Here is a 19,681-nt window from a genome sequence, read left to right on the forward strand (position 1 = left end):
GGCTCCAATACTTTGGCCAACTCATGAGAAGAGAAGACTCCCTGGAAAAGACCCTGATGTTGGGAAAGATGGAGGGCACAAGGAGAAGGGGACGACAGAGGACGAGTTGGTTGGACAGTGTTCTCGAAGCTACGAACATGAGTTTCACCAAACTGCGGGAGGCAGTGGAAGACAGGAGTGCCTGGCATGCTCTGGTCCATGGGGTCACGAAGAGTCGGACATGACTAAACAACAACAACAACAAATGCTTGAGTTCGGGGCGGGGGGGGGGGCTCTGATCATCTCATGTTTCTGCTGCTTTTGCCAGTCATTTCTAATAGTTCCTATTAGGAGTGTCATCACTCCTTCGACTCATTCTAGGAAACAGTCCAAAAATTTTTAACATCTCTCCAGCAGCTAATGAGATCCTGCTTCTGTCTAATATCAACAATTGGGGAATCTTTTATCTTCTTCCAGACAATTCAAAGATCAAAATCTTTAATTATATAATATTGTTATTTCCACACAGTTTATAGTTTAAAGCCATATTTATATCGTATGGGACTGGCAGAAATGACCGGCAGAATCCGCGACCAGGGAGAAGAGTCAGCAGAAGAAGATTGGAAGAAATTTAAGGACTATTTACAGAAATACTACAAAATTAATGAACTCTGAAAAGATGTTGGATTGAACTTTTGTGGTCTCTAGCTGTTATGACAAAGATAATAGGGATTAAAATTGTTTAAGTTATTAAATTTTTTAAAAAAAAGTTGAGTGGAAAATAAGGTGTTATTTTAAAAGGAATGTTAAGAGATTAGGATTTGCTGGATTAACAAGTTGAACTAGAAAACAAGAAGGGGAGGTATGAGGAAGTCAAAGAATCATGTTATTGAAAAACTGTTATTGAAATTGATTTGTTTTTAATATTTTTCTTTTTCTTTTTGTGTTTATATAAAATTGGAAAATCTAATAAATATTCATATAAAAAAAGCCATATTTATATCAACGAATATAAACTTTTCATTCTCGCTTGCTATAAATGATGTAAATGATTTTTCTGGGGTTTTTTGCCAAGTATTATAATAAATCTGAGTCCTATAGTAGAAAAAGCTTTACCCCCCCCCCCCCATTTCCGTTCCGTTCCAACATACCAGCTTAGATGTTATCCTTCTTCCACTCCGTCTCTTTTGGCACCTCAGTGGCTGGCTTAATTGGCAGATTAATTTCCCCATCCTCGCTCAAAGCATGTCCAAAACATAAATCCAATTTTTCATCTTAAGAAATGGAACTTGGGCGCTCCTGGGGACAGCGTCCGGGAGATCCAGACTCCCTCGGGGGCTTTCCATCCAGTGCCCCCACCCCCTCCTTCTTTTCGAACTTGAGGGTTGTTAGTGGGCATCTGCGGATGAGACTTCATCTTCCCATCTTGGTATGAGTTATCAACCTGCTTTTCTCCTTTGCCTTTCTTCAGAGTAAGGCTCTGTTTGTTATTGAGCTTGAATAAGAGATGCTGCTCTAAAGTAGCAAAACAAATGTACAGTCCTACCTTGGGTTGAATGTGCTTCAGGTTGAGCGCATTCGGGTTGCGCTCCGTGGCAACCCGGAAGTAACAGAGTGTGTTACTTCCGGGTTTCGCCGCTTGCGCATGCGCAGACGCCCAAAATGATGTCATGAGCATGCACGAAAGCGGCAAAACGCGGCACGCGCTGTCGCGTCTTACGTTCCATTCAGGATGCGAACGGGGCTCCAGAACGGATCCCTTTCGCATCCTGAGGTACCACTGTATAGGAATGTAAATGAGTATTTGTAAAGTTCTTGTCTCATCATTGCCTTTTCTGTTCTGTCATTTGAAAACCATAATGGTGTATTGGACGTAACACTAGTGAAAATTAAAATGAAAACTTCTTGCTCTTTTCAGGTTCAGGTTCATTGGCAGCTATGGCAGTTTTTGAAGACAAATTCAAGCCTGACATGGAGGTAAACATTCTCTCTGCCTCCTGTACTCCCACTGTTTATTTGTGTAATTGTGATAGTAGCATAGTGTGATTTGTAGGATGGGGTTGCTTATTAGTCTTTAATCCTTTGAATGATCTTTAATGGTTGGTTTTCAGTTACAGCAATGCCACAACAGTCTGAAGAGTCACTTTGTTGTCTTCTGTGGGGATTATCCAAAGTATTGTTTCTGTGCTAATAAATATGCACAAAACTTGAGTTAGACACAAAACTGTAAAATGTGTTTACCTATGTTCTCATCGAAAAATCAGTACAAGTCTGACACCTGTGCCTTGTGGATGTAATTACAGGAATTCTGCAGGATGTGTTAAACACGTAACTGATGTTTCCTCAAATGCTGGTGTTTCCAGATATTTTGTGCCTGGCTCTTTAAGATATGAGTGCAAAAGTGAAACGTATGGGTGATTATTGGGTCTGTAATCTGAAAACAAAGATCATGGCCACTGGTCCCATCACCTCCTGGCAAATAGAAGGGCAAGAAATGGAGGCAGTGAGAGATTTTACTTCCTTGGGCTCCATGATCACTGCAGATGGTGACAGCAGTCACGAAATTAAAAGACGCCTGCTCCTTGGGAGAAAAGCAATGACAAACCTAGACAGCATCTTAAAAAGCAGAGACATCACCTTGCCAACAAAGGTCCGTATAGTTAAAGCTATGGTTTTCCCAGTAGTGATGTATGGAAGTGAGAGTTGGACCATAAAGAAGGCTGATCGCCGAAGAATTGATGCTTTTGAATTCTGGTGCTGGAGGAGACTCTTGAGAGTCCCATGGACTGCAAGAAGATCAAACCTATCCATTCTTAAGGAAATCAGCCCTGAGTGCTCACTGGAAGGATAGATCCTAAAGCTGAGGCTCCAATACTTTGGCCACCTCATGAGAAGAGAAGATTCCCTGGAAAAGACCCTGATGTTGGGAAAGATGGAGGGCACAAGGAGAAGGGGACGGCAGAGGATGAGATGGTTGGACAGTGTTCTCGAAGCTACCAGCATGAGTTTGACCAAACTGCAGGAAGAAAGGAGTGCCTGGCGTGCTCTGGTCCATGGGGTCACGAAGAGTCGGACACAACTAAACGACTAAACAACAACAGTCTGTGCATGTTCTTCACAAAGCCACATTCTGTGCCCTTGAGGGTTTTTTTAAGTGGAGACTGGCATTGAAGTCACTTTTTGTGGCTTAGTGGTTCTCTACTCCCAGCTTGTCAAGGGTGAAATCCTCAGTACTCAGTGGTACCTCGGGTTACATATGCTTAAGGTTACAGACTCCGCTAACCCCGAAATAGTACCTCTGGTTAAGAACTTTGCTTCAGGATGAGAACAGAAATCATGTGGCAGCGGCGCGGCAGCAGCAGGAGGCCCCATTAGCTAAAGTGGTGCTTCATGTTAAGAACAGTTTCAGGTTAAGAACGGACCTCCAGAACGAATTAAGTACGTAACCAGAGGTACTACTGTACCATATTTGTGTGTTGAAACAGCAGAATGGCTAAAAATGGGAGCAGAAATAGTATGTTTCTAGTTGCTTAAAGGCCAACCTGATTTAAACAATTGTCATGTACACAATCAAGCTGCATTTTTAATTGGCTGCTGAATTGAGCATAAACAGGAATCCATTAATTTTGGTTGGCCATGGTAGCTGATGCTACTGCCTCTGAGTGTCTGAAAACAATGGACTTTGCTTTCTGAGTCCTTTGAAGGAAGCCCAGTACAAAGTAATGGAAGGAAGAGCCCCTACCTGTCCCTTGCCAGAGGTGTTCGCTCTTGGAGGTTCTATTTATCCCCACAGAGAAGAGCAAAATGTGAATCAGCACTCAGTTGAAGTCGACAGCTTGTCTTGGGAAAGGAATCACCTTCAACCCAACATTTTTACTTGATGGGTGATTGTATTAATGAGTTGGATCTTAACTGCTTCTATCCTGGTAATATCGCTACTTTAGTCACAGTGAACATCTAGATAGGCCAGGCTCCTGTGTCACCCTCGCAGAGTTCACAAGACTCAGATTAGCAGGCCAGTGCTAACCCAGCAATTCTTAGCTTTTATTCTTGATTGGGAATGGATGTGTTGAGAATGGAGAAGACCAATACTTTGTGTGCCTGTGGTGTCACTTGTCAAGGTGCAGAAGCATCACAAAAGAGGGGCTGCCCCATTTGCCCCAGGGTCTTCACACCTGGCTGTACTGCCTTGGCAGTCTTTTCATTTATTTATGATTTTACTGGTTTATTCATTTCCATACCACTCTTCATCCAAAAATCATCACCATTACTATATTAATAATGCTTTAGACAGAGCAGCTTGCTCTGTCCTCTGACCAGAAGAAAGAAGCAAGTTTCCATTTTGAAACAGCTTATAACCACATTTATATGAAAGAGTTGAAGTGAGGATCCCCTCCAGTCTTGCCACATTCCTTCTCCTTCATCTTTCAGCCAGGGAACACGCCCCTCCCTAGTTGAAAAAAACAAATGTTTTATTGGCTAATCTGGTTTTATGGGAGGGAGAGAATTGTATCCTGCTCTGACTACTGTAGATAGCATGGACTACCAAGTGCATGTGGGTTTGGATGGCAAAAAGGCTTTAATTCTGTTTGTGTGCGTGCTTTTCTAACTATGAAGGGAGGCTCTATCTTGGTCAGAATGAAGTACCCCTTTTTAGATGGGTGTTCTCTAGCACAAATTCTTGGAAGGTTTAGTAGCATAACAGGTTGCATGATGACAGCTCCTCTGTGAAAAGACTGAACAATATTTGGTAAATCTCTGTACCACTCAAATGTGTTAATGTTGAATTGGTCAACTGCTGATGCACATGCAGTGAAAATAACTTTAAAAATCTTGGTGCCATGGTCATTAAAATGTGTAGAAAATTAATGTTGTTTCTGTCAAGATTAATGCAGCTCCTTTGTTTGCTAATTGTCAGAATATCTTGATAGAGCTTTTAAAGGGCAGTGGTGTTCTTCAAGACCATCACATCACAGATAAATTATTCAAAGGCAAACTGTCCTGCACCAGCCCCAGCCAGCATGGGGCAGTAGTTATGGATGATGGAAGCTTTAGTCCAACATCTAAAGGGCCCCTGCTGTAGGAAATTGTCTCTTTAATTTTAGCAACTGGAGACTTGGTGTATGTGGGGCGACCTCACATTGATTTCCTCTGCCCCTGGTCTCCTGCCTTTGTGATAGCAGACAGCAGTGTTCTCCAGTTACAAAACTTGTGTTTGTTAATGACTTGGGAACTTGTGTGAAAAGCATTGGATGGAGTGGAAAACTGGCACCACAAATTGGGTGCTCTATACTCTTCCATCTGCAAATCAGTGAAGTGACCAAGGCACTTACTTGTAAAACAAATGTGGAAATGTTGTGTGCTGGGGATGGGGAAGGGGAGAAACAGACCTTGTTACGATATGGATGCAATGCTGCTGCAAAGTGCTAGCTTGAAAACAAAACATGATGGGAATGTTGGGACTGTCCGTGGGAAACAGAGGGACAGTCATTTCACAGTGCGAAGCACCGGAATTAGCTCAGAGTGTAATCTGAACTGTACAGGAAGTACAGGAAGTGTTAGTCACTAGACTGCTGGAGCTTGAAGAGAGCAGTCATGTTTTTTGTAATGCTGCAAAGACAGAAATAAAGGCATGTAAATACGTTTCTGTCTATCTCCCCTGCCCGGGGGGGGGGGGGCAAGAAAGAGGGGGTGTGTTCTTCTCACGCTGAGAAGAATCGCCTATAGCGACCTTGCCTGCGTTTGCTGGGGAATGCAGCCAGGGAGGTCATCGGAACTCAAGCCGGGTGCCTGGGAGGGTTGCCAGCTTCTCCCGATAGAGGCTTGAATCCCAACATCTGGTAGCACGAGAGCCGATCGTTTCTGCTACATGAAAGCAGCATGAGAGGTTGATGGATCGTATTCATCCTCTGCAAGGAGATAAAGGAAGTTGTGGTAGCGTGCGGATGGAGGCTACAAGAACGACTGAGCACCGAAGCAGACGTTTTTGCTGATAAAAGGAGCAACGGAACCCCTAAGGTATGCTGATTTATGGACTAAAAGAGTGAACGCAGATTGATTCTTCTCTGGTTCACAAAAGCTGCTTTTTGGATTAAAAAAACAGCACTGAGAGAGAGACACATATTTCGCATTCCTGGGACTGATAAGGTTTGCTGCTCAAGTCTGGAATGTCCAGTTGCTAAGCAACGAGACGTCAGTAAAGTGGAAAGTTACTAGCCAACACAGAAGTGAGGCTGGCAAAGTGAGAGGCTGGAAAAACACTGGGAAAACAGCGTTTGTTTTGTCTGCTATCTCACTGCTCTTGGAGGGACTTTCAAAACAGCCTGCGTTTAGCTGCCAGGTGCAAGGAGTAAACAGCCAGCTATTGGATTTTACAAGCTCACTGCTGAAAGCTGAGGCTTGAGATTGAGATGGCTTTGTTCTCTAAGAAGCTCCGAAATGCTTGTGAAGCTGGAATGAGAAGCAAGAGCCGAAAGTTGACTACCCCAGAAGGGGAGAGCCAAGATGGTGCTGGCCAAATTCCTGAAAGCTTATCGAAAGCTGAGGAGAGCTTTGACCCCAAAAGGGGGAGTGAAGGAACTGTTGCTGCTGTTGCTGTTGATGTTCCTGTTCTTGCTGCAACGGATGTGCTGACAGGGGGAGTGAGGCTCGGAGTTATAGCGCTCCCACTGCCATTGCAAGGAAAGAGCAAGCTGAAGCTCTGAACATTGTTTGTTGTTTCAATTGTGGACAGACTGGGCATCTTCAGCGGAATTGTAAGAAGCTATGTCAACAGAAAGGAGCTAAGGGGAGCTCTGCAAAGCCTGAGGCGTCAGGCAAGAGTCGTACCAACTCCCAGGTGAAACCTGCAAAAGCATTGCTGTCAACAAAAGCCGACTTTTCAACGGAGAACGCTTTTGTTCTTGACACGGGTTGCACGCAACACATGACGTCGCGCCGAGGACTGTTTTCAACGTTTAAGAAGCAAAGCTTCACTGTGAAACAGGCCAATGGCCAGGAGCTTGAAGCGACCGGGTTTGGAACTGTGTATCTTGAAAGTCTGAACTTGACTATAAACAATGTCTATTTGGTTCCTGATTTAAAGTTCAATCTGCTGAGTGTTTCGCAGATCACAAAGAAAGGACTGACTTTGTCCTATGATAGAGAAAGCTGCAAAATCTTCAAAGATGGAGAGCTGTATCTTTCTGCCAGAGAGAAAGATGGACTGTATTTGTTGCCTTTTGATCAAAGTGATTGCATAAATTGTAATGCATCTGAGTCTAACATGATTTCTCTTGCAGGTATGACGAAGGACGTCCAGAAGGCGACCAAAGTTAACAGTGCATTTCAGCGAGTGTATGCTGATGTGATTGGTCCTCTAGCACCATCTAGAGGCAATGCAAGATATTATCTTGTGTGTGTGGATTATTTCTCTCATTATGTGTGGATATACATATTACAGAAACCACAAGAAGCCTTAGAAAGGTTTAAAGAGTTTTGTGACAAGGTTAAGAATGTTCATGATGCTAACATTGATTGTCTTTTCACAGATGAAAAGCCAGTTTTTCTTTTACAGGATTTTCAGGATTTCCTGGATAAGCAAGGCATAAGGCACAAGACTGCTGTTTCTGCAGGAGCATGGAACAAAAGTGTCTGTGTGCAAGTGAACAAAGAATTGCAAAATGGCATGAAGGCACAATTGCTAAGTTCACATTTGCCACATGAGTATTGGGCGGAATCGTTATTGTGTTTTTGTTACTCTTGGTTGAGAAAGGTTTCAAAAGGTTTAGGAAGTTCTCCTTTTGAAAAGCTGTTCCACAGGAAACCTTCTGTCTCGCATTTTAAGGTTTTTGGGTCTCAAGTCAGGACTGAAGCTCCAGGTGGAGTAAAGAATGCCAGAGGCATTTTTGTGGGTTATGAAAAGGGTCTCTACAGAGTAATTTTGTCTGAATCTGGTCAGGTGATTCTCACAAAATTTCTAGAGAGTGCTCCTGAACAGGAGAGAGTAATTGTTCACACATTTCCCACTGAGGACAATTCAGATGATGATGATGATTTTACTGATTACAGTGGTGCTGAGAGTGACAGTGATAGCTCAAAGAGCTCAGTTGACACAGTCATTGAGAGGAAATCTCACACAATGGCTAGACCTTCACAGGTGAAGGATGAATCACTGTTTACTATTGGAACTGGTTCTCCAAAGAGTCCTGAGACTGAACCAGTGAGCAGAGAGGATCAGCACCTCATACACAGGTCCGAGAGAGTTACAAAGGGTGTACCACCCAAGAGGTATTCAAAAGAGTTTGCTAACTCAGCTGTAGCATGTGTTACTATTGTTGACAACTCAAGACAGGTTGAAGCTGTGTCTAAGTCAGAGACAAAGACACAACAGGGAGTTGCTAAGTGTAACACTACATTCCCTAGCCAAGGTAATGCAGATGCACTCATTCCTTGGAAGTCAGACAACCAGAGAGGTACACTGGGGAAACCAGTGGCGGGTAGTTCCAAGGGTGGAACTGAAACAACAGGGGAGTGTTATATGTATAACAACTGTTTGTTTTCTTCTCTGGATCAAGCTATGTTCGCAGCGCACATTGATTCATATGGGGGAGTATGTTACGATATGGATGCAATGCTGCTGCAAAGTGCTAGCTTGAAAACAAAACATGATGGGAATGTTGGGACTGTCCGTGGGAAACAGAGGGACAGTCATTTCACAGTGCGAAGCACCAGAATTAGCTCAGAGTGTAATATGAGCTGTACAGGAAGTACAGGAAGTGTTAGTCACTAGACTGCTGGAGCTTGAAGAGAGCAGTCATGTTTTTTGTAATGCTGCAAAGACAGAAATAAAGGCATGTAAATACGTTTCTGGCTATCTCTTTCACCTTCCCCCGGGGGGGGGGGGAGGCAAGAAAGAGGGGGTGTGTTCTTCTCACGCTGAGAAGAATCGCCTATAGCGACCTTGCCTGCGTTTGCTGGGGAATGCAGCCAGGGAGGTCATCGGAACTCAAGCCGGGTGCCTGGGAGGGTTGCCAGCTTCTCCCGATAGAGGCTTGAATTACAACAGACCTGACTTTGGGACTCTTGCCACTGCTGTCGGAGAGGGAGGTAATCTATCAGTTTTGGAGCATCTACAAAATGCAACTCTCCTGATAACGGGTTTAAAGTAAAGATTTAATACCGTCCTCTCTCTACTATGATGTTGCAGTGACAGTTTAAAACTCATTCTCTAAATCTCAGCAGACTTTACAGCCAGCAGTGGGCCAATATAGAGTTTAATGGCATTATAACACATAAATCATCTTTTAAAGATGCTACCAGTAGCTCCAAAATTAAATGCAGACAATGTCCTCAGTTATAAATAATTTATCAAACACCATTTCAGATGAGCCTTCATGCTGAGTTATTTATTTTAGCCTTTACTGTTCAATTCCTCAGATACATTTTGAGAGATCCATTACTGGTCAGTTTAATGAACTTGGGGGTCTGCTGTGCCCCCCTCCAGCAGTTTGGCACATCTGTGGTGACCATTACATGGCTGGTCCAGACCTCTTTGTGCCTTTTACAAGTGCTGCCCATTTGTCATGTGGCCCTAAATGGAGGAGCACATTGGAGCCTTGGGACCCATTTCGTGATGTAGCAATGGAGGCAAGCTGAGCGCTCCATAAAGGGCTGCTTGTCACAGCTGACTTGTATTACAGTCCATCACTCTTACTGTAATCTCATTTAAGGAGCAGCTGTGGGCCCCAGAGAAGAATATTCACAGTTAGCTTGGGCTTTGTAACCATAAAGGAGGAAGTGCTCCTTTTATATACTCAGAACTTTTAGGGTACTTTTTTAGATTAATTATTGCCCTGCGTCATTTGTGCTACCATCATTAAGACTGCGCCTGTCAGCACATTCAATATACACCTCTGTTTTGCAGCTTTAGGAACTTCATTCGGTGGTAGAAATTAGCATATGTGGCATGTATGCAGGGCCAGTTTTTCCTGAGCAATGTTTCACAATGCCATTCTTGAGCAAAAACAATATTCCACTCGTATGCAACTGTTTCTTAAATTAATAGGATTTAATAAAATGGATGTTAAAAATGTTACATGGGCCTGATGGTGGTAGGTGGTGCTTGATTTGGTAAAGTGGAGTTTGGTTTTGTCAGTTTAAACGTGTAAAATGGCTTTGAAAGCATGCTAAAATAGTGTTGAATTTGGCACAGAGCAGGCAAGCAGCTGTATTTTCAGTCTGAGGAAGAATGCCTCTGTTTTTCTGGTAGTATCAAGTATTATGTTTGCTTATTTCAGTACATCTTTTTTCTTTCTAAACTGAGGAATGTCGCTGAGATAGGGTCACATGAACATGTCTGAGGCTTGTCCAAGGACTCGTATTTGATGACAAAAATCCCGGAAGCCCATCTTTCACAGGGGGGGTGGTTTCTGCTTTTAAATCTGAACCAGGACAAAGCTTAGGTCGAGTGTGTTCTGAACAGTCATTTTGTTCAGTGGAAGCAAATGAGGCAAGCAGAATGCAGACCTCTCTGCCTGTGTCACAACTGAGCTGTGAGACTCTTGGGGGCCTCTGCAGAAAGCACCATATATGGATAATGATGCTGGACTGCAACTCCCAGCAGCTGTTGAACACATCCAAAAATATCTGAAGGACCACAAATTACTCATCCCTTAGATCAAAATTCCCTCCTTCCCCTGCTTGCTTTTCCAAGTGGATTTTGGTTTGGATGTTCTCTTCCTTGGAATAGTTAACAGCATTTATGGATACACTTCATTGCTTATTTGAATTGAGCAATATTTCCAGTTGCACAGGTTCTACCAAAAGGATCTTGGGCCTTGCAAACAGATCCTGTCCTGCATTTGGTTTCTATGGAAGTTTTGCTTCAGGAGATGATTACTCCAATGGAGGCTGATGGCTGGCATTGTGCAATTGCTTGGAAATATGGGAGGGGGGGCAAATGTCTGATACCCACTTTGAATGTTTTTCCTAGGAGGAAGAAGCCAAACAGCTTGTGAGAGACGCCATAGCAGCTGGCATATACAACGATCTGGGCTCTGGCAGTAACATTGATATTTGCATCCTCAGTAAGAACAAGCTGGACTTTCTCCGTCCCTACGATATGCCCAACAAAAAAGGGGAAAGGTGAGCGTGTCCCTGTTTAAATTGTTTCCACAGACAAGAGAGTTAAACCTTCAGGTACCAGGAACAGGCAGATTATGCCTTCAGAGTGCAAACACTTGTAATTGAAATGTTACAGGTAATTGTATCCCAATTGTTGAGGCTGCACACTGTTCTAGCTTAGATAATTAAAACGCACTCTTGAAAAATAAATGCAACAAGAATTGTTCTGCCTGAAGTAGTTGTCAGCCTAAGAGAAAGTCTGCTAGTTCCAAAAGTGGAGTGAGTTCATTTTAATAGGAACGAAGGGTTTTTTCGAGAGACATGCACAAAGACTCCTGGATAAACTTAGCAGTTATGGAATATGAAGAGAGGCCCTCCTGCACATCATAAATGGTTAGATAGCAGGAAGCCAAGAGAGTAGAAATACAGGTGGCTCCCCATTTATGTGGGAGTTCCATTCCGGGTCCCTGCACACATACGCAAAATTGCATGAAATGGGGAGCACCTGGTGGCTTGTGAGGAGACCAACCCCAGAGCCAAAAGACAACCTTTTCAGGAGGGTTTACTCATGAATGAGCCTGAAGGGTGGCAGCAGGGCTTTGTTGAGCTACTCAGCCTCCCTGCCTGGCAGCTGCAGTTGCCTCTTCCCAGCGCATCAGCTGAGCAAGCCCTGCCACCCCCTGGCTTGTGAGTAGAACCTCCCCAGAGCCCTGGGGTGGGTGTCTTTGTGAGCCAGGATTCACGCTGCTCCCCATTTCCAGATACCTCTTCTGGGTCCCTGGCACCACATGTGTGTGCAGTCATGCACAAATAGATTGCACATAAAAGGGAACTTGCTTATAAATTGACAGTTCTCCATATGAAAAGAATGTGGGGCTGTAGAAAGCGGAGACCTCCGGACTTCCGGGTTAGCGCGAACGGCTAATGGTGGGTTCCCTCCGAGCTCCGGAGGGAATCGGCTCTACAGGAGTTGGGTCTTGCCGCTGCGGCGACGCGGGGACCCTTAGAAATCACAGGCGCGGAAGCCTGTGAACCTGGTGACTCGGCGGGCACCATTTGCGCCCCCCCCGACCTGCGAAGGAGCCTTTTTAAAGGCTTCGGAACGGGGGACGGGGTGAGCGGCGCGGTGCTGAGAGTCGACTGCTTCTCCTGTGGAGTGAAGCCGCGAGCCATGGTCGGAGGGCGCTGACTTTTTCCTGTGAACAATCGGACTCTAAAAGTAACAACCCGTGAGTAGTACGGAAATTGGCCTTTTGAAGGAAATATTCTTTGGAATTTGGCACGATCGGGGAAGGCGCAAACAGGAAGTCGCCTCCCTGCCTTGTAAAAAATCTAAAGCAAGGACTAGTTAACTAAGGTCGAGAGAATTGCTTCTTCTTTAGTGGATAAAAGATATTAATTTCACGATTTGGCGATACAAGTATAAGTAATTGTACTGGAGGATAAGAGCTAATTTTGAGAGTTGAAGTGCCACCCCCCCCCAGACCCGGGAGTGATTCGCGAGAGAGCCTGCTGAGGAGATATAGAGGAGTTTGACAGCTGTCAAAATTAGCTGTCAAAAAGGAAAAAGAGAACTTTGTTTCTGCTGTCTCTGCTGGATGTATTTGTTGCAATTTGGTTACATTTTGTTGAAAATAAGTAAGAACTGATACAAATTAACTTGACTTTTGGATTTTAACTGGAAAGAATACTAAGTTACCAAAATCCCTCTAGAGGGGGATTTGGGACACTACAAGAATGGCTGGAAGAGGGAAAATTCAGGCTGGGCTGGACAGAGTATTTGTTCTCCTGGGAAAGTTACAAGGCCAAATTGATGTTTTGGCTACAGATGTAACAACTTTGAACTTAACAGTAAATAACATTACGGAATTTGATAAGGACTTGACTCAGGAAGCCCATGCAGCTGGACAAAAAGAGAATTCTGAGAATCTTGAAAGTGTGGAGAAAGAGACATATGTTGTTTCTGAGAAGGAAGGAGGAGCTGTAATTTTGCAAATGACAAAGGAGAGCCAGAGGCCTGATATCATGCTCACAAAGGAAAACAAGAAATCAAACCAGAGGCCTGACAGGATGATTACAAGGGAAAACAAGTATTGGATGATGAAATTCTGGTTTGAATTGGCGACTGAAGAATGGAGAGATCTCCTTAGGTGGAGACCTGAAGATCTATGGATTACAAATCTGATTAAAGTGGAAGCTGGAGTTTTTGTGACAATTGGACTGTTGGACCTTGCTCTTAAGTATGGAGGTCTGGCTGGAAGAAATATGGACCTTATTGGGACAGAGCTCCTCCGAGATCTGGAGTGTAATATTAAGGACTATCAAAAAAACCGGCAGAGAGGAACTGAGAGAGAATTAAGAGCCTCGGACGTGAGATCTCCAGGCTGATAGAAGATTAAGACTGACGGACATTTGTTGGGGATCGAAACCGGGAAAGGGGGTGGTGGGGTTTGAGAATCCAAAGGGTGTACAATTATGATCTGTTCTATTTTTTTTGTTTGGTTATTAATATGAAAATTGGGAAATTCGTGGAATGGAATTTGGGTCGACTTTAGAAAAAGGTTTGTGTATTGAGGTACAAATATTGATGTCTATAAGTCAAAATTGGTTTTTTTTTTTTAAAAAATGAATTAAATATAAAAAGGTTTAAAAATTGGGGATAGGAACTTGTTGAACTAACAATTTGAATTGGAATACAAGAAGGGGAGGTGTGGGGAAGTCAGGGAAATATGGTACTGAAAATATGGAATTGTAAATTTCATGTTTTTAATTTTTTTCTTTTTTGTTTCTTTCGCCTTTTTTGATTTTTTTTGTATTGAATGTGAAAAATTTTAATAAATATTTCTTAAAAAAAAGAAAGAAAGCGGAGACCTCCAAGGATCAGTATTGAGACCTGTGCTTTTTAACTTGTTTATAAACTATCTTTGCTTCGGGGTGAGCAGTGAGGTGGCCAAATTTGCTGATGATACTAAATTGTTCAGGTTTGTTAAAAGAATTTGAGACTGTGAAGAGCTCCAAAGGACCTCTCCAAACTGAGTGAAAGGGAGGCAAAGGAGCAAAGGCAGTTGAGTGTAAATAAGTGTAAAGTGATGTATTTTGTGTCAATTTTTTTTTTTAATTTCACATATACACTCATAGGGTCTGAACTGGCAGTGACTGATCAGGAATGAGACCTTGGGTTTGTAGTCGATAGCTCAATGAAGATGTTGACTCTGTGTATGGCAGCTGTGAAAAAGGCAAATTCCGTGCTAGGGATCATTAGGAAAAGAATTTAAAATAAAACTGCCAACATCATTGTGTCATTATACCAATCTATGGTGGAACTGCCTTTGAAATACTATAAACAGCTCTGGTCCCCTCACCTTAAAAGGGTAGAGTTGGAAAAAGTTGAGAAACGTGCAACCAAAATGATCAAGGTGGAGTAACAGGTTGATATCTTTGAGACTTTTAAGTTCACAGGAAAGGCAAGCAAGAGGTGACCTGATAGATGTTTATAAAATTATGCATGACATAAAGTGGCTAGGGAGGTTTTCTCCCTCAACAACAACAGAACTCATAGACATGCAATGAAGCTCAATGTTGGAAGAATCAGGATATATAAAGTACTTCATGCAGCACATAGTTAAACTATGGAACATGCTCCCACAGGAGGCAGTGATTACTTTAAGAGAGGTTAAGGCTACCAGGGGCTACTAACCAAGATGCCTGTGTTCTACCTTCACTGTCAGAAGCAGTATGCTTTGGAATACAAGTTGCTGGTAATGGCAGGTGGGCAGAGTGCAGTTTTGCTCATGTTCTGCTTATGGGCTTCCTCCATGTATCTGGTTGGCCACTGTGAGAAGAGGATGCTAGACTGGGTGGGCAGTTGGCCTGATCCAGGAGGCTGTTCTTATGTTCTTAAAGTGCAATTGTCCAGCACAAATAGTATGGTGTGAAAAGGCAGTAGCTGGGTTTGTGACCCTTTAGGGAGACCAGTATTCCCTGTACATCTGCTGTGTCTTTGCCAAGGACATGGCTGTTTCAAAGTAGGGAAGAGTAAGAACTTTCAATTTTTATTTGCAAGGGAATAGCCACTTTGCTGTGCAGTTTTCCATTCTGTTCTGTGCACCAGGTTATTCTTGGAGTTGCACTAGGATGTGGGCAATAACAAGAACTGCATCATTTTGCATGGCAGCTGCTATTTACTTCTTTCAAAGACTAGAAAGGACCATTTGGGAATATACTACTTACCAACCTTGAAAAAGGATCCTGTCTTTGCAGGAGCCAATTTCCCTGTGCTTGTAACCTTCTGTAAAAAGAAAAGGCTTATTGTAATCAGCTTTCTGGGTCACTGTCCTAATGCAATCCACAACTCCCAGAAAGGTCACCTGGGGTTTCCACTCATAGCCTCCAACTGGGCTAACTGGCGGCACTGACATTCTCTCTGTCCAGGAGAGGTTCTTCAAAAGCCATAGTGCAATAGGGATATGGGTTACAAATACAGAATGAGGTGCTCTTGGCAGGGGTCGAAGCTGTAACTTGACTTTCTGCTCCAAAATGGAGTCTTCCTTTCCAATAACTTTGTCTTAGAATGTATTCACATGCAGCATTAAACAGTTGTATTTTAATCTATGTGTACAGATGCCTCCCTCTTGGCCCATGTCTAACTGCCCTGCAGCAGAGGAAATAAGTTGGAGTCTGGCTTGTTGTGACTTGTAACTCAGAGCCTTGTGGTTTGTTTCCTCTGTGTGGTAGTCAGAAGTGGGTGATTAACTTGCTGTGTTCTATTTGGGAAAAGGGCAACTTTACTCAGTACAGCAACTAGATCTAAGTATATATCTCAATCTTCATCTGCCCCCCTTGTTAGTGGGATTTCTGGCAGACACACATTACTCTCTATAATTGCTTCTCTATTCTCCCCCTCCACCCTCAAACAGGCAAGGGCGATACAGCTGTGAGAGGGGAACTACAGGTGTGCTCTATACAAAAGTTACACCCTTGGATCTTGAAGTGGCAGATGAGACAGTGCAAACAATGGATACATCTTGACTTACTGGGAACTTCTGGGCAGTGGAAGAGGATTGAGAATTTTCATACCTGAATTCTGCATCTGTATGCTGGCATTAATGTTCTGTATGCAGATTTAATAAAAACCAATATGAATTGACCGGTTGACTTGTGTAATAACTGGGGCAGGAAAAAATAATTTTCTAAAATGATTATTTGCTTCAGTAGGTCAACCCAGTTGTACATCCAGCCTATTATGTGACCCCAGCCACTTCACAAGTAGAGCAGCAGTCATTCTTAGATGCAAAAGTTAACAGATCTTATCCCCTGTGTGCTAATGGTGTATTTATGCTGAAGCTGTCTGGTGACCAACAAGCAATAGCCTAAGATTGTGTGGACTAAAAGCCTGCTTCATTCGATAAATCTGCTGAAGCAAGTTTTAGGTCATGAAAACTTGTGATGTAAATTTGTTGGTCTTTAAGGTGCTTAGCAGATTCCTTGGTTTTGTATGCAATATCCTTTTATATTGCTTTTATATTTAATCATTTCCCATATTTTTCATAACTCAAGAGGAATAAATAAAGTGTGGTCACAGCATTTTTTGCTGAACACTTTCACGTACCTTAAGCAGGTATGGCAGAGGCAGGGGGTTACAGATCATTTAGTAAAGCAACAAAGCAAAAGTAACAGGCATAAGGTGGAAGTTATTTGACGCTGGAAACAGTGTTGCTCTGGATTTTACACCAATCAACCCCAAGTGGCTTTACCTCACCCCACACCTAAGGTTGTTTTTTTTTGGGGGGGATATAGTACAGGTAAATGAGGTGACAAGTATTTTTCCAAGGAAGAGGAAGGGCAGAAAGTCAGTATCAAGCTCAGTACTATTCAAACTAACTTTGATAAATGGCTATTATCTTACCTTTTACCCTTGAAACTTACATTTCCCCTAAGCGGTGTCTTGGTACCTGCTCTCTCAAGCCCCCCATCTGCTCTACATGGGATGGAATTAAATAGATATGAAAGAGAGGAAAAAGTTGGTGTTAAAGAGTTGACTTGCACTCTGTCTCCTTCTGTGTGTAATATACAGATGCAGAAATGAGCTTATATTTAGTCAGCATGAGTTGCTTATTCCTCCGGTTTAATAGGAATACCCTTTCTGACTGTCATCAGATGTTTTCTTATAAGAAAATTCAGCCATACAGCAGGTAGCACTTAACTTATTGTTGTACCATAATTATAACTGAACCACTGTCCCAAGTCAATTAAGTACGTGAATATGTATATCAAGATTAAATCATTTGCAGATAAATAATAGATAATAATAGGGAAGACTGGGAAGGAGTGTCCTACAGTTTATTCAAAAGGTCAATCAACTTCCAAATGCAGCCCAACAAAACCCCCTTTCACAGTGAATATTCTGCAGAAAGAATTTAAAACAGAATCATATCTTAAGAGGCAATGGTAGGATAATCACGGTAATATGCTACCTTTCAAGAGTATCTCATTCTTTTGTAATTTAATCTCTGCTAGCAATTTGTGTGTATATGCTACAATCGCATTTAGCCTTGGAGGAGAGCCAGCATCTGGTACATGTTTTTTTATGTGTTTTTAAGCTTTCTGTTTGTGTGAATGATTTCAGATGCCAGATCATCACCTGTGTTACCTTGTTGTTAATGTACTTCATCTTTGTGTCAGTGTCAAAAAAAAAAAAAAAAAAAAAAGAGGGAGAGAGAGAGAGGATGAGAAGGGGAAAAAAATAATAATGATGTTGGGACTGAAGAATTTAGAAAGGACCTAAGAAAAGGAGGTGAAGTGGACAAAATTACCTAGTCCTTGGTTTAGCGGTCAACCATTTCAGCCTGTAAGCAGGGGAATTTTTTTCCTCATGATTGCAAAAAGATGTGCTCAGATAATATGCTTTTACACCAGCCACCTTTTTCTTTCTACAAAGAAAACTGTTTATTTTGTAAATCATTTAATCTTATCTAAAAATGCACATTCACAAAAAATTCTTTGGAAATACATGCACTTAAGCGCTAATAGATCTTAAGGAGTAAGTATATGAGACCAGATTTTAGCAGACACACCTGTAACATGGAATTGCCCAACAGACAGAAGTTTCATGTTGCACCCCAAGACCAGGTTATATATAAATTCAAATGAAGCCTGCAGTGCCAGGGAGAGATTACCTTGCTTTTAAAGACACCCACCAGCAGCAGCACCTGGAAGTTTGTAAACAGATGTGCTGCCGCTGTACAATAAAGCTGAAACATTCTGACTTTCCACCAAGATTGATAGGCTGGACTTCCCTGTGGCTTTCCACAGCCAGGATCTTTCACAGCAATTAAACACTAGCCTTATTACCCTTTGTAGATTGTTTCAGAACTGCTTAGTAGTAGTTGACATTGCCCTTCTCAATTTAAGGCAGACTGAGCTACACATAAATCCACTGAAAAAGATGCATGTATATTCCATTCTTTATTTCCAGCAAAATAACCTGCTTTGAAAATAGCCCAGAGGCCAGGCCACATTTCAACCCATGAAATGTGGACATCCTTCTCTAAATAGCATCCTTCAGTACTGAAGCTGATGGAGCACCATTACTCGGGGGGGGGGGGGAGACAGATGCAAGAGAAAGCTGGCTTCCTGAGCAAAACCTTTCTTGAGCCAATGGAAACTGAATTAGCAAGTCAATGAAGTAATTTAATTGATTGAAAGTATGTGTAAATGCAAAGTCTTAATACGTCCTTCAAATCAGCTTGATTAAAATATTCACATTCTTCAATGAGTCTTCACAGTTAAGAAGTGTGGGTGATCATTTGAGTTAAAATGAATGAATTCTATTTTAACTTACCTTATTGCATGGTCAATGTAATACCCTTTTACATTATGTTTTGAGCACTGCTTCAAGGTAGTTGTAGATGGCCAAAGTACCACTGATTTTATAAAGCTTTCCCCCCCAACCCCATATTCTGTGTGCAGTAACACTTGTCATGTAATATTAGCTATTGAGATTCTCACAAGATCTGTGCCAGCAGCGGCACAAAAAAGAGAGCTTTGGTTTGAGGCCTACAGTGGAAGCCTCACTGATTGCATCCATAGTGGCAAATAAAATGCATTGCAAAATATAAATCACAAAGTTTCAATTTCTTTAAAAAAATATTCAAACATGTTCACTCACCATACCCTAATATTGTAAGGAGAGAAGTACAAAAACTCCAGGCTGGATGTCTTTTAAAAAAAATATATTGTAGCCTTATTGGAGTTCACCGATTGGGTCTGCGTTGCTCCGGGACAGGAGGAAGGAAGTCAAAATGACACCGAGGTTGGTTCAAAGAAAGTTTATTCTGCTCTCCGGATAGCAGAAGGCACTTGGGTGGTGAGTCCACAGCAAGTCCAAAGAAATGACAAGTTTCATGCAGTATATATACCCTCCAGGCATCCTCTCCCCCTTCCCCAGCCACGTCAACTTATATACGCAGGTTGACATCACATATGTTCCTGCTCTGGTACTCTCAACCATAAAAGGATCTTCCTTCCTGTACTTCTGACCATAAAAGGATCTTTCTCTTCCTACTCTTATCTGGGAAGACGTCATAATCTCCGGGAACAC

At 42.5% G+C, this 19,681-nt stretch overlaps 1 protein-coding gene across 1 annotated transcript in view; it reads left to right on the forward strand.

The window, feature by feature from the left end:
• Positions 1-16,228, forward strand: part of LOC310753844 (proteasome subunit beta type-7-like) — a 30,180-nt gene extending 13,952 nt beyond the window's left edge. Inside the window, exons 6-8 of the mRNA XM_083595205.1 lie at positions 1,898-1,956; positions 10,952-11,103; positions 15,999-16,228. Of these exons, the coding sequence (XP_083451331.1) occupies positions 1,898-1,956; positions 10,952-11,103; positions 15,999-16,110 (323 nt within the window). The 3' untranslated portion in view covers positions 16,111-16,228. The remainder of the gene's footprint in view (positions 1-1,897; positions 1,957-10,951; positions 11,104-15,998) is intronic.
• Positions 16,229-19,681: the final 3,453 nt, after the last annotated feature.

This window comes from Podarcis filfolensis (assembly GCF_964270895.1).
Source record: "Podarcis filfolensis genome assembly, chromosome: W".
NCBI classification, from domain to species: domain Eukaryota; kingdom Metazoa; phylum Chordata; class Lepidosauria; order Squamata; family Lacertidae; genus Podarcis; species Podarcis filfolensis.